The 13315-nt window shown below is 40.0% G+C and overlaps 1 protein-coding gene across 12 annotated transcripts in view; it reads left to right on the top strand.

Moving 5' to 3' along the window:
* Positions 1-13315, top strand: part of LOC127647538 (nucleosome-remodeling factor subunit BPTF-like) — a 56413-nt gene that overhangs the window by 27684 nt on the left and 15414 nt on the right. For 4 of the 12 annotated variants that reach the window (XM_052131819.1, XM_052131820.1, XM_052131818.1 and 1 more), the window contains exons 14-25: positions 3474-3598; positions 3696-3824; positions 3950-4100; positions 5076-5196; positions 7336-7576; positions 8477-8647; positions 9932-10068; positions 10239-10353; positions 10902-11077; positions 11337-11625; positions 11794-12194; positions 12405-12689. In XM_052131819.1, coding sequence (XP_051987779.1) covers positions 3474-3598; positions 3696-3824; positions 3950-4100; positions 5076-5196; positions 7336-7576; positions 8477-8647; positions 9932-10068; positions 10239-10353; positions 10902-11077; positions 11337-11625; positions 11794-12194; positions 12405-12689 — 2341 coding nt within the window. The remainder of the gene's footprint in view (positions 1-3473; positions 3599-3695; positions 3825-3949; positions 4101-5075; positions 5197-7335; positions 7577-8476; positions 8648-9931; positions 10069-10238; positions 10354-10901; positions 11078-11336; positions 11626-11793; positions 12195-12404; positions 12690-13315) is intronic. The other 8 variants (XM_052131828.1, XM_052131823.1, XM_052131829.1 and 5 more) reach the window with 5 other exon arrangements.

Below are 13315 nucleotides of genomic sequence, written 5' to 3'. Positions count from 1 at the left end.
TACGTTAAAGGGCTGTTCACCCAAAAAAATGAAATGTCTGTCATTGCTCAACCTCAATCTCTTGTATAAAGAATGTTCCAGTCAGCATTCACTGGCACTGCATATTTATTTATTTTCTATAAAATTAAAGTGAATGGTAACTGAAACATACACTTGTCTTCCTAACATCTCCTTTTGTGCTCTATGGAAGAATGAAAGTCAAAGGTTTTAGCAGGAAGTCAATACTCACCAGTTGCATTAAATGGCCTTTTAATGTTGACTAAATGCAATGAAAATGTTAACAGATGAAATCCTGAGAGAGAACTTTCTTATAAAATATAATTATACATATCATATATAGTCCATATATACATTATAGATCATATATTTTCATATTATGTATATTATTAATATTATAGTATTTAAATTACTGTATTATTTATGCATATTTGTATATGCATAATCTGTAATATGTGGGGGTGATATGAAAGGTGGAAAAACTAGATAATCTATCTTGAATATTTATATTGACCAATACTGACTGATTCACAGGGCAGAGAAAATACCTGTACAGGTCAGATGGGGCCTTAATAAGATGGAGATGACAGAGTGTGTCTCTCTTCTCCCTGCTGTAGGTTCTCTTCACCCAGAGTAGTTCTGGTAGCATTTTACACGATGCGTTTTTGCTGTTTCTGCCTTTTCAGGTCAAAGGTCCTGTAATATGTGGGGGTGATATGAAAGGTGGAAAAACTAGATAACTCTGATGTTGCACGCTTATATGTTAACAGCTTTGCTTTGGTGATTATAAACAGGAGTGCATCGCTTACTTATCAAGATGTAGTACAATGGCATTCGCATGTTGAATCAAGTTCAGTAAATATGCGACAGACCTTACTTGAGACTTTCTCTCTGTGGACGCTTACACTAAACTCAACAAGCGTTTAGTGATCTGCACAAGAGAGGTTAAGATGGATGCGGTAGAGCTGATTTATTTGTGCACATTCTGGAATTACAGTTTGAAACAAAGACAAGACTATTGATTTAAATTGTTCATCTGTATGGATTGGTTTACCGATTCTCAGTTAAACGGTGACATCACGGAGTAATTGGATGTATTTTTGTGTGTTTCATTTCATATCACCATTCAACAGCGTGCTTTGTGCGTGGTGTAGAAAGCATGCAACTGACTGGGCCTAGCAAGTGTTTTGTTGCATAAATAATATTAATGATGACCATGTGAAATTTCAACAGTGGCACTCCTTCAGTTGCGCCGATGCTGAATCCATATGTGGGTAACACTGTCTTCAAAGGCTCATACAGGGAAAACATTGTCATGAGCATTGCACACTCCGTTTGTAGCAGATGACCTTAAGCAGAGTACAACTTCACGTTGTAGTGTGAGGCACATACAGAGTACATACTTATTTAATTAATAGCAGCCTTTTGCAGTTTAATAATCACTTTTAGTCCTGTAGCGACCAGATTTTCCAGAGTGTGAATCTTCCGTCATAACGTCAGATCTCCTTGGGTAAAACAACACTGAAGCACTTCAAAATAAAAGCTACATTTGAAGGACAAAATTATGACAAATATATCACTACTGTAAAGTTATGTAATATTCACTATTTTACTACTTCTATTGCTGCTAATAATAATAATAATAATAATAATTATTATTATTATTATAAATCAGTAGTAATTGTATTATACTTAATAGGGCTGCCCCAACCAAAGATTTTCCTGGTCGACTAGGTGTTAATTTAAGCCCTTAGTCGACTAGTCTCATGTTTATAATATTAATTTAATTACTTGAATATATATTTATTTATTTATAATTTTTTTTCTGCAACCAACTGACCAATCAAAGCTTGGTCGACAAAGGCTCTTCTCATCGACTAACATTTGGTCGACTATCAGATACTAACATCTGTGATGCTCTGTTATGCAGCACTTTATTTGACAAAATATAACTCCAGCGTTGTATTTTGGATTGTGCTGTGAGGGTCTGTATATAAGCACTTAATTTGCTAAATAATACACTGTTGAAAATGATTCTATCTTTTATTTGATTACATTTTTAATGAATTGGCAACTTTTTTTTTTGTTAAAATATTTATTTTTTTTATTAATGAGAGAATGCAACCAAAATAAATGTTCCAAACCATGTCTTTACCCAAATACACTTTGATAAAGCTATAATAATATATTATATTATATATATTTTAGAGCTTTTGGGACGGATTTCACGGGAAATTGCATACATGCGTCATTCACCCGTACGTGTTGACTTTATATCCTAATAAGATTCCGGCTACTGTAGCGTGTGTGTGTGGGAGTAGTTGAAGCTGAAAGTTTGTTGCCCCAACGAATGAGAAACTGACCATGGATCATTCAAAACAGCAAACCTCCGGGGAGTCACCGGTTGTAAAAACAAAGAAACCCAGAGCAGAGTCTACAAAAAGGGAAAGCGAGTGCGTAATAAAACCAGAATCAACATCGGCTTGGCTTTTCAGAGGTGGCGACAACTCTGAGATCTGAAAGGATTTAAAAGCAACCCAGCTTTTAATCTTACTCAACATGTAAGATATTTTATTGATATGGTTTATGTATAGTTGTGTAATCACAAAAGTGAAATACAATAATTATACTGTAATTGGTGCAGAACTTTTCACTTGCTAGTTTATAACGGCAATCATTTATATAAATAAATCCTTTAGTCCTTGGCTTGCCAAGCACATGTGAGTCTTGAAATGATGTTGACCACTGGTTGGTAACAATTACAATCTATAAATTAGATTTATAGATTGTATCGGCTATCTGACTTATTCTCAAAAGTAAATGGTATCAGGACATCCCTAGTACAGGCCAAAGTCTACTTCAGTTTGCTTGTATGTCTTGCACACAGTGCAGGTGATGCACATTGCATCATCAGCGCTTTACGTGCGGACTGTCTCAAGTGCAGTCTGTTTTTTGTTTTTTTTTGTTTTGTTTTTTGGACACCTAGAACACCCTAGCAGCCGAAGCAAGTTGCTAAAAACCTCACAGAACACCTAAGCTATGCTTAGGCGGCCACTTGCGATACTTTAGTATCATGCTTGCATTGCATTATAATATAATTTTTGTTCTGCAGAAGAAATAAAGTCATACACATCTGGGATGGCATGAGGTTGAGTAATTGATGAGAGAATTTTCATTTTTGGGTGAACTATCTCTATAAGGGTTGGTGTAGCTCATCACTTTATTTCCTTGTTCTTGGTCACAATTCGTGTTCAGGTCATTTCTCGAGGTTACGGTTTTGTCAGGAGGAGAGAGAGGAATATTGATGCAAGCTCCCTTTTTCTGAATCTTTTAAGAACAGGACTAGTCAGAGCAAAGCTGTCACAAACAGACCATATAGGCTAATAAGATTTGTGTGAAAAACTGTGATGCTAATTCTTTTAATCCATCTACATGATGGACAGCAAATTCTAATGAGATGGAGGTTGTCTTGGCAGATACCGACTCCAGACTGTGAGGTCTTTGGCTGGAGTAAGCCTGATGTTACGGCTGCTCTGGGCCTGCCTCAGATGGGACGACATGTCTGTGAAGCCTTCACCCGCTGTCGGGACAACACGAACAGGTTAGGACTCATTAGCTGTACCCTCACTTTAATGTTCACGCAGAACCTTTGAAGTCTTCGTTGCAGGCTCAGTAACTTTTTCTCTGGTACTTCCTAGAAACATCTGACACTGATATCACCACCACTGAGATCATCAAGCGACGAGATGTTGGGCCTTATGGGATTCGTTCAGAGTATTGCATCAGGAAGATAATCTGCCCCCTCGGTGTGCCTGATACTCCCAAAGGTAATGGTGGCTCAAGAGTCCTTATGGCTAAAAATAAACCCCTGATCTTCTGCTTGGCATACGTTCTCTATCATGCTAAGCTCAATAATGTCAGTATTTGGCTTGTCCATCATTTCTTTGAACAGAGACTCCCACACCTCAAAGAAAAGGCTTAAGATCTAGTGCTCTGAGACCAAAGAAACCTGAACCAGCGAAACAGACAGGGCCTGTTGTGATCGAAACCTGGGTGGCTGAGGAAGATCTGGAACTATGGGAGATTCGAGCCTTTACTGAAAGGTGGGAAATGCTTCTTTGCCGTCTTTTTCATGTTGTATGCGACCAATGCAACTGTGACACAAATCCAAAATGTTCTGGATGTTTGTGTCGCCAAAGTGGGAGGAATCAGGAAACAATTGAGGTCCACAATTTGACATTTAATAAGGCAAATTGGCTGGGGGAAAAACACAACCAAAAACGAAAATCTCAGCAGGTCACAAAAAAAGACCTTTGTGGAATTTGGAAAGGCTTGCAGTATTTCTGCAGTGAGAGACCTGTAAAGAGGGATGTTAATGAGAAATTCCCAATTCGGGGAATTGCCGCCATTTGGTAGACACATAGATTGGTATCATCTACCACCAGGTCCTTCCAAATGTCACACAACTTGTTTTATTGAACTCAAATTATTAACAACAATCTTCATGCATTCTACAAACACCAATGTTAAGTTGATTCTTCCAGTGTCCCTGCAAGTCATCGGAATATCATCAAGCTTGCTTGACTAAATGTGTTACCAATTAAAGTCATGTCACCGCTTCCCAATTGGTCAAACCATTTCGGCTTAATTAACCATATGAAGAACTCAAGCCAACATTGCCCAGATTTTTAAACCGCTCAGCTGCGTTTGCAATACCTTTGACACAATGCGAGACATGACCGTACAGGTATCAATGATTGACATGATTTTTCCTTATGGGGGCGGGGGGATAACTGTCAGCAACGTGCATGACAGGCTAAAATTGTACTGTGCACGCCCTCTTTAAAGAGCGCAAAGTATATTTCTTTATTCATTCATTTATTATTATTTGAATCTAAGTTTGTTTACTAAGTTTCAGTTTAGTACACTTACATCAAGATTGTAATACGCTGTGCTGTTTTAGGAAGTGATGCCTTGTTTCACTAACTTTTCAGTTTACCTTTTCTCAAAAGGTCATACTGTTGTATGTTTTTGTTTACTTTTTCTTTTAAATTCTTCCGACTTGCTTGTTTTCACAGGGTTGAGAGGGAGAAGGCACAGGTGGCTGACCCGACTAAGGTTAGTGTGCAGAAGAAAGCAGAGGAGGTCAAGGCCCAATTGGAAGCTCAGCTTAAGCAGCAGAGATTGGCAGCCCAGCAGGTGGGAATGTAGACATGTGCCCACCTGGGGCGCCCCTCTTTACTAACCAGGGGCACAATATTGAATGAAATGGATATTCTTCCCAATGGGCCTGTTGGATTGGTTGTGTCTTGAACCTGATAGCTTTTAACACTTTTGTTTTAACTAACTACTAATTGTAGTTACACAAAAACCAGAAGGTGTGTTTAAGAGTAAAATTGACATGCTTAAAATAATCGCAGTTATTTATAATCACCATGGCTGATTTGTCACATCCATTTCTCCTAATACCCCTGGCAATTTAATTGAGTTTTCTGTTGACTGTGCTTTTTCATTCCGTTTCAGTTTGACAAAAGCCAATAATAACAATCAAGGACAACACAATATAATTAAAAACGTATTTCCATTGTTATCCTTTGTATTGAAACAACATTGAGTGCTTTTCCACCATCAGGCCAACGGTTCTGAGCATAGTACGGAACGGTTACATTAGCATTTCCACTTGAGCACATTTACATTTACATTTATGCATTTGGCAGATGCTTTTATCCAAAGCGACTTACAGTGCACTTATTACAGGGACAATCCCCCCGGAGCAACCTGGAGTTAAGTGCCTTGCTCAAGGACACAATGGTGGTGGCTGTGGGGATTGAACCAGCAACCTTCTGATTACTAGTTATGTGCTTTAGCCCACTACGCCACCACCACTCAGGCAAGGCACGGTTGTAAACTGTTCTCAACTGTTCTGAACCTTGCTGGTTGAATGGCTTTAGTACGAGGTGACTCGTTTAGTGTATCTTTATGATAGTTTAACTAGTATTGTAGCCTACATTTATTTTTCTACTTGCCTTTTTTGTCAGGGATGTAGAAAACTCTGAATGCTCATTTAAACTCTGAATGCATCAATATAATCCCATATGCTTTTTTCACATAATGCTTATATAATATTTTGTCTATAAATATCCTTTTTAGCTAGTCTGGGAACTTTTACCTTTCTGCATGCTCATATCCATTGGCATACACAAGCCATCAGCAAATAATGGTAAACCTTTTGCCTTTTTCTCTTTTCTATCCCTTTTGCAACTTGGTCCGTGTCTTTACTGTTTGTTAGCAGAGTAAAACCAGGGAAAAAGCAGTCCTAAACACTGGAATATACGATCATCCTCCATAGCGCACCGCACCCGCTCCAATGTTTACCTCTCCCACCATCGGCAAATTACATATCTGTTACGTGCATTCTCCTGATTTCACTGCCCCACAGTGGAAAAACAAAGTGTAACCTAGCCATCTGGCCTGGATCAACACAGAACAGTATGGTTTTGCGATTAGAACTGTTTGGCCCGATTGTAGAAAATATGGCTAATGTTGTCAACTGGTACACTGATATTGACAGCATCTGGCAATATATGTATTGTAAAATATATATAATGTAAAAATGCCTTTATAATACACAAAGTAAATGGTTTAAATGTAAGTAAAGGGACAGTTCACCCAAAAATGTAAATGATCTCGTCATTTACTCACCCCCATGTCATCCCAGATGTGTATGACTTTCTTCTGCTGAACACAAACAAAGAGTAGAAGTAAATCTCAGCTCTGTTGGTGCATGCAATGCAAGTGAATGGTGATCAGACCTTTTGTAACTCCAAAAATTAATACGAATCCAGTGGTAAATCCATATCTTCTGAAGCAATATGAAAGGTGTGCGTGAGAAACAAGAAGTCGTCTTTTTTTTTTTTTTTTATTCGAAATCACTTTTTAGATGTGAAGCTGAAAGTGGATATTTAGAATAAAAAAGGACTTACATTTTTATTTGTTTCTCACCCACACCTATCATATAGTTTCTGGAGACATGGATTAAACCACTGGAGTCATATTGATTACTTTTATGTTTCCTGTATGTGGGTTTTGGAGCAACAAAGGTCAGATCACCATTTACTTGCATTGTACGGACCTACAGAGCTGAGATATTCTTCTAAAACGAGTTCAGCAGAAGAAAAAGTCACATACACATCTGGCATTTATTTTAACTCTCCGTTAAGACCAACCATATTGAAAATGCATCATAATGTCTACTTGAAACTTATAATGTTTATTATATTTATATGTAATTTGAAAATGGTGGTAATGTAATATTATACTATATTTATTATATTGTAGAAACGGTTGGAGCAGCAGAAACCTGCAGGTACCAGCAGCACATGCACCCTAACCAGCACACCTTTGACCCCTGGAACCACCACTCAGAAGGTGGTAGTGGGGTCTGTTGGCGGTCAGGTAACTACAGTGCCAAAAGTGGTGATGACCACTACCAAGCTGGGCGCTCCGGTGACATTCCAGCAAAACCAAAACTTCCAGCAGTCTTTTGCTTCCTGGGTCAAGCAGGGCCAAGGTAATTCAGGTCAGTCTTTCCAATGGTTAAATGGAGGCATGGTCAAAGATTTAGTTTGACCATTTTTATTTCAGGTGTTGTTGTGTGGTTTCTTGCACTTTGGTGTATTTGGTTGGACAGAAGCTTAATTACCAGTTTGTTGCAGTGTCTTTTTTCGCTTTCTAATTTGTGGTGTTTTGTGGCCTGTTTTCTATGCACGATATAAATGTATAGTCTAAATGGCGTAAGTGGATGCAAGCAGTGCAATGATTATGGAATGCATTGAAATAAGAAAAGTCAGTGGTGCCTAGCTTATATTCTGAAAAAGATAAACTGCGAAAAGTCTACAGTTTTATTTTGCTGGTGCAGGACATCAGAAACGGAGGAATGTCAGTATGCTGTTTATTGCCATTTATAAATGAATCTTTCCAAACCTACTTCTTTCTTTTTTAGGCCTGAAACATTCCCTACATGAACGCAAATGCTTGTAGCTAATACTTGTCGACATGTTTATTGCTAGCTACCTGAATAATAACACAAAACAATTCTGATAAAGTCATTTGACTAATGCTATCATCCCCTTGAGTACTGGGGTTTGTTACCACCCAAGTAACACAAGAATCCATTCAAACACCTCTGGGATGGCATATGGGTGAGTAAATGATCATAGGGATAGTTCACCCAAAAATTACAAAGGAGTTTGGTCATTTGAGCTCATCTTCGGAAGTTTACCCAGCAGGAAATATCCCCGAAAGGGAGGTGATTTTGTATGCACAATTTGAGTCCTACAACATCTTTCAATGCTTTCAAATTTCTTTACATAGTCACATGGTCCATAGTCAGCATGAATATTTCTGGGCACCACTGCTGAATTCCCTGGTTGACATGTAAAGTATGTGTTAGGGTGGTGACTAGACCTGTGTCTTGCAGTCTCCACCAGTTCTGTTGTGACTGTGGCGGCGAGTAGCGCCACCACGTCCGGACAAACGTTCCACATCGCAGCTGCTGCAGGGTCGATGGCCGGCAGTGTCATCGCCGCTAAACTGCCCGTTCCAGCCAACAGCAAGATAGTCACAGTGAACGTGCCAACCACGCAAGGAGGTATGGCAGGCCTCCGGCATCACTGGCATGTGGCTTTTATACGTTAGCCCTTCCTGCACGCATAGAGGCACAGTATCAGAGTTTAAGCGATATGACTGAAATGTTTGTTTTAGATTATTTCTGATTTCTGATAAGTATTTGTGGTTTTTGGTTAGCCTACTTTGTGTCTAAAATGAGGAACAACATACCTTGGGTATGTGTTAGTTAAGGGCTGAGAAACTAAAATTGAATTTTTCACTTAAATATTCCCAAAATTCAAAATATATTCAGATTTTAAAGACATTATTTCAGGTAGAGGGAAAATCTTCAAGACATCTGATTTTTAAATCGACTTTGTCTCCTAGGTCCACAAGAGGGCAGAACGAATCAATATAAACCAATCAGCATCGTGTTGCAAAGAACAAATCTGGCTTTTAACAAAGTGTGTGACATTATAGTCTAAAGATTTGTCTAAAAATAAGTAAAACTAGAAAAGAAACGCTTCAATTGATGGTTTTACGTTAACTTAGTGTTTGCATGAAGCCTATACAAGTGCCATACTTCTACCACTACTACTTAAAAATAGTTGAAAGTACGTGTCTTATGCTTATGCAGCAAGACCCTCATCAAGACCATATGGTCAAGACACAACCAACAAAGATTTCCACCTAAGGGGCCATTCACTCCGAACGCATCCAGCTTTGTCTTTGCAAGCATGCATTAGGCGGACGTCTTTGACTGTTGCGCTGTTTTGTTTTTGTTGTTTTTTCAGTGTCTCATTCTGGAGCGATGCATTTTCACAAAACATCTGTAGACGCGGTGTCAAATTAAAAGGAAATTCTGCTTTTAAAACATGTCTCAAGATATCCGCATTCTGTTTTATTTGTGGCACAGTGCCTGTTTTACCCCAAAATTGTTTGAATGTTAATTTTAGCATTCGAATGTTATCGTCATCCGTAGCAGCCAATGAGAATTGTACCTTTTTCAAATAACAGAAACGGTTTTTATAACAGAAAATTAAGCTGTAATGTCTTTGTCATCTTTGTGCTAAATGATAAAAATGTGATTGTGCTTTAAGTAAATAAATAAAATAATAAATTCTATGAAAGTCTGAAGCTTGGTAGAAGCAACCCAAATATGTTAAGCTATTCGCCCTTTAGTGCCTTCATTCAGTACACATGATTCAGTTGCAGTGTGTTAGTAATTTAAGATCTATTGTTCAGTTGCTTTTTTTTTTGTTATTTACTTCTATCTGTCAATCTAAGATGAATAGACATGATTTAAGGCAGTCTTTTATCTCTACAGGGTTGGTGCAGGTACAGCAGAAGGTGGTGGGCATCATTCCATCAAGCACAGCTGTCAGCGCACAGTCCTTCCCCTCATTCCAGCCCCGTACTGCCACCATTAACATCAGACCCAACACTACCACCTCCACACAGCAGGTATGGATGGACCTTAGATTTATTATCCAGCATTCTCACTAAAATAAGCACCTTTTGGGTTTTAAACATTACCAGTCATCACTGTCATCCCTCTTGTAGAGCTTAACCATTTTTTAGGTTCTTACGTGTATTTGTTCGAAATTACATTTTTAGTCATTTTCAATGTCCAGGTTGTTACTACTGGAACTCCTATCCGTCCAGGGATGGCAATGATACGTTCTCCACTGCAACAGACCACCACCCTTGGCAAGACTATCATTCGCGCTCCCCTGATGGTTCAACAAGGTAATCTTACATTTTTGGTGCCACCCTCCCAAAAGTATAATTTTTTATATGAATGTTCTCTTTCGGCCTGTCTGGGACTGTTGGCTCCCGTCCTGCTCACCCGTGTCTCACCTGCTTGAAATAAACTTTGCATCTCTCCTATTGCAATGTCTCCTATTTTAATGTAGATTTGTCATATTCTATTGTTACTCTGATTAATATTTAATTTCTTTACAGTGTCCTTGAGCTTATGAAATGCATTATACAAAATAAACTGATTATTATAATGATTAATAATCAAATAGATTTAATGACACAAATCATGGTTAGTATTATAAGTGATTCTTAGCTCTTTGGTATCATCTACGGGTGAAATCCTCAAACTTCAAATGCAGGAACTGAGTTTAGACTTTGCGCCTAGAATAGATGTGGTTCTCAAACGTTTTTGCGCAATGACCTATTTCTCAGGAAATTAGCTAATTGAGATTTGCACCACCTCGTTAACACACAATGTTGATGTTTTATCTCTGTTAGGATGTAAATGTGATTTCTGTCTTTGTATTGCACAGGTCAAGGGCAACAGGCAGTGCTAAGTAGTACCGGAGCACAGGTGGTAGGCACCCCCCCTCGCCTCTCCACACCAAACCAGCCCCAGACCCCACAGACACCCTCCGCTCCCCGACCGCAACAGGGTCAGGTCAAACTCACCCTGGCTCAGCTCACACAGCTTACCCAGGGGGCTCAGGTCTGTATCGGTTCTAAAGTCAGCATGAAGTCAAAATTGACCTATTTATTTACTTCATACATATTCCTGTTCTTATTGTGCACAATTCATCAGGGCATGTTTTAACTTTTTTAACTCTCTTGTTGTGTTTCACTCTGAAATTCATCAAATTATGAGTGTAAATGAGTTGCGAATACTGTTTCATGTTGACATTGATTTAGGATTCTACTGTATAGTTCTATGGAGTTTACTGAAATAAACTTGCCCTTTCACTCTTCAGGGTGGCAACCAGGGCTTGACTGTAGTGATCCAAGGGCAGGGTCAGACCACAGGTCAGCTGCAGGTCATCCCTCAGGGTGTGACAGTCATTCCGGGCCCCGGTCAACAGCTCATGCAAGCAGCCATGCCCAATGGTCAAGTTCAGCGGTTTTTGTTTACGCCCATGGCCCCTGCAGCTGTGTCTGTGCCCACTGCCCCTTCCACAACAACCTCAATGGGCACCCCAGCCACTGCTGTCCCAGCTGCTACCAGCAACCCTATTACCACCCCAGCAACACCCATACAACCAGGTGAAATGAAAGATGTGATTTCATGAAAACTACGAGGAGAGCGCGTGGGCATAAATTATCATTAAAACCATTCTTGTAGAAATGATGAGCATTTTTATTATTTCTGCATTTCTGTGTATAATGCTCTTCTGAATGTATAATTTGTAATATTTCCTTTCTCTCCTCTAGCAATTCAACCTGCTCCACAGCCCCAACCTCCAACTGCACATCCACCCACCTCATCTATTCCCCCATCACAACCACCTCAACTCGCACCCACTCCAGTCACAACCACCACCATTACCAAACCGACTCCCACTCCACAACCCCGCCCACCCGTACAGCTCCTGCCTCAACTGCAGGCCCCTCCTCAAACCTCCATCCTGCCCCACACACCTGCACCTGCCCCTGGCTCTCAGATAGCACAGGTGACCCCCACAGCCACTGCACCACAGGTCACCACCATCTCCGTCGCCCCACAAGTCACTCAGACCACCATAACCAAAGTCCAGCCGCAGATCCAGCTTCCCCCGCAGCTCCTCAGTGTTCCCGGGCTGCAACAGCAGGTCATCTCTCACATCCAGAGTCAGGTGAACAAAAATACTGCAATCGTGACTATTGCAAACAGTACACGGTATCACTCCTGCCCTCCTGCCATTTAAATCACAAATTAAACTTGTATTTCTGCACTATTCTTACCTCATTTGTCATTATACTTAACCATTATTTATTTATACATAACTATTTCCATGTCCAGTTAGATGATATTTGTATGCTCTCTACAACCTAATGTTATGCAGGTAGCGGCCCATATTCAGGCTCAGGTCCAGCAGGTAGGGTCCGCATCTGGGATTCCCCAGCAGATTAAACTGCAGCTTCCCATTCAGATTCAGCAACAGGGTGGAGGTCAGGTCCAAACCCACCAGATTCAGAACTTGGTAACGATCCAGACAGCCAGTGTACAGGAACAGCTCCAGCGCATACAACAGCTCTGTGAACAACAACAGCAAAAGAAGAAACAGCTGGAGGCAAAGAGAGAGCAAACCCAGCAGAACCCCAGTCAGAGTGACCTGCTGCAGAAACAGGTGTGAACTCTGATATGACTCAAGTTAGTCCAGAGTTGCGCTTAGGTCAGTTAGGATCACTACTTTATTTTAAAAATGTGAAATGTCAGGAGGATACTAGAGAGAATGATTTACATTTTCATCACATTCTCAGTGGGTCAGAAGTTTACATACACTTTGTTAGTATTTGGTAGCATTGCCTTTAAATTGTTTAACTTGTGTCAAACATTTTGGGAATGCTTCCACAAGCTCCACACAAAAGTTGCTGGAATTTTGGGTCATTCCTCCAGACCGAACTGGTGTAACTGAGTCAGGTTTGTAGGCCTTCTTGCTCGCACACACATTTTCAGTTCTGGACGCTCCAATACCTTGACTTTGTTGTCCTAAAGCCATTTTGCCACAACTTTGGAGGTATGCTTGAGGTATGCTTGGGGTCATTCTCCATTTGGAAGATCCAATTTACACCAAGCTATGATTTCATGACTGATGTCTTGAGATGTTGCTTAAAAATATCCACTTAATTTTCCTTCCTCGTGATGCCATTTATTTTGTGAAGTGCACCAGTCTTTCCTGCCGCAAAGCACCCCCACAACATGATGCTGCCACCCCCAAGCTTCACAGCTGGGATGTTCTTCGGCTTGCAAGCC

This window comes from Xyrauchen texanus, chromosome 8, assembly GCF_025860055.1.
Source record: "Xyrauchen texanus isolate HMW12.3.18 chromosome 8, RBS_HiC_50CHRs, whole genome shotgun sequence".
In the NCBI taxonomy this organism is placed as follows: Eukaryota; Metazoa; Chordata; class Actinopteri; order Cypriniformes; family Catostomidae; genus Xyrauchen; species Xyrauchen texanus.
This window is presented reverse-complemented; position numbering and strand designations above follow the sequence as displayed.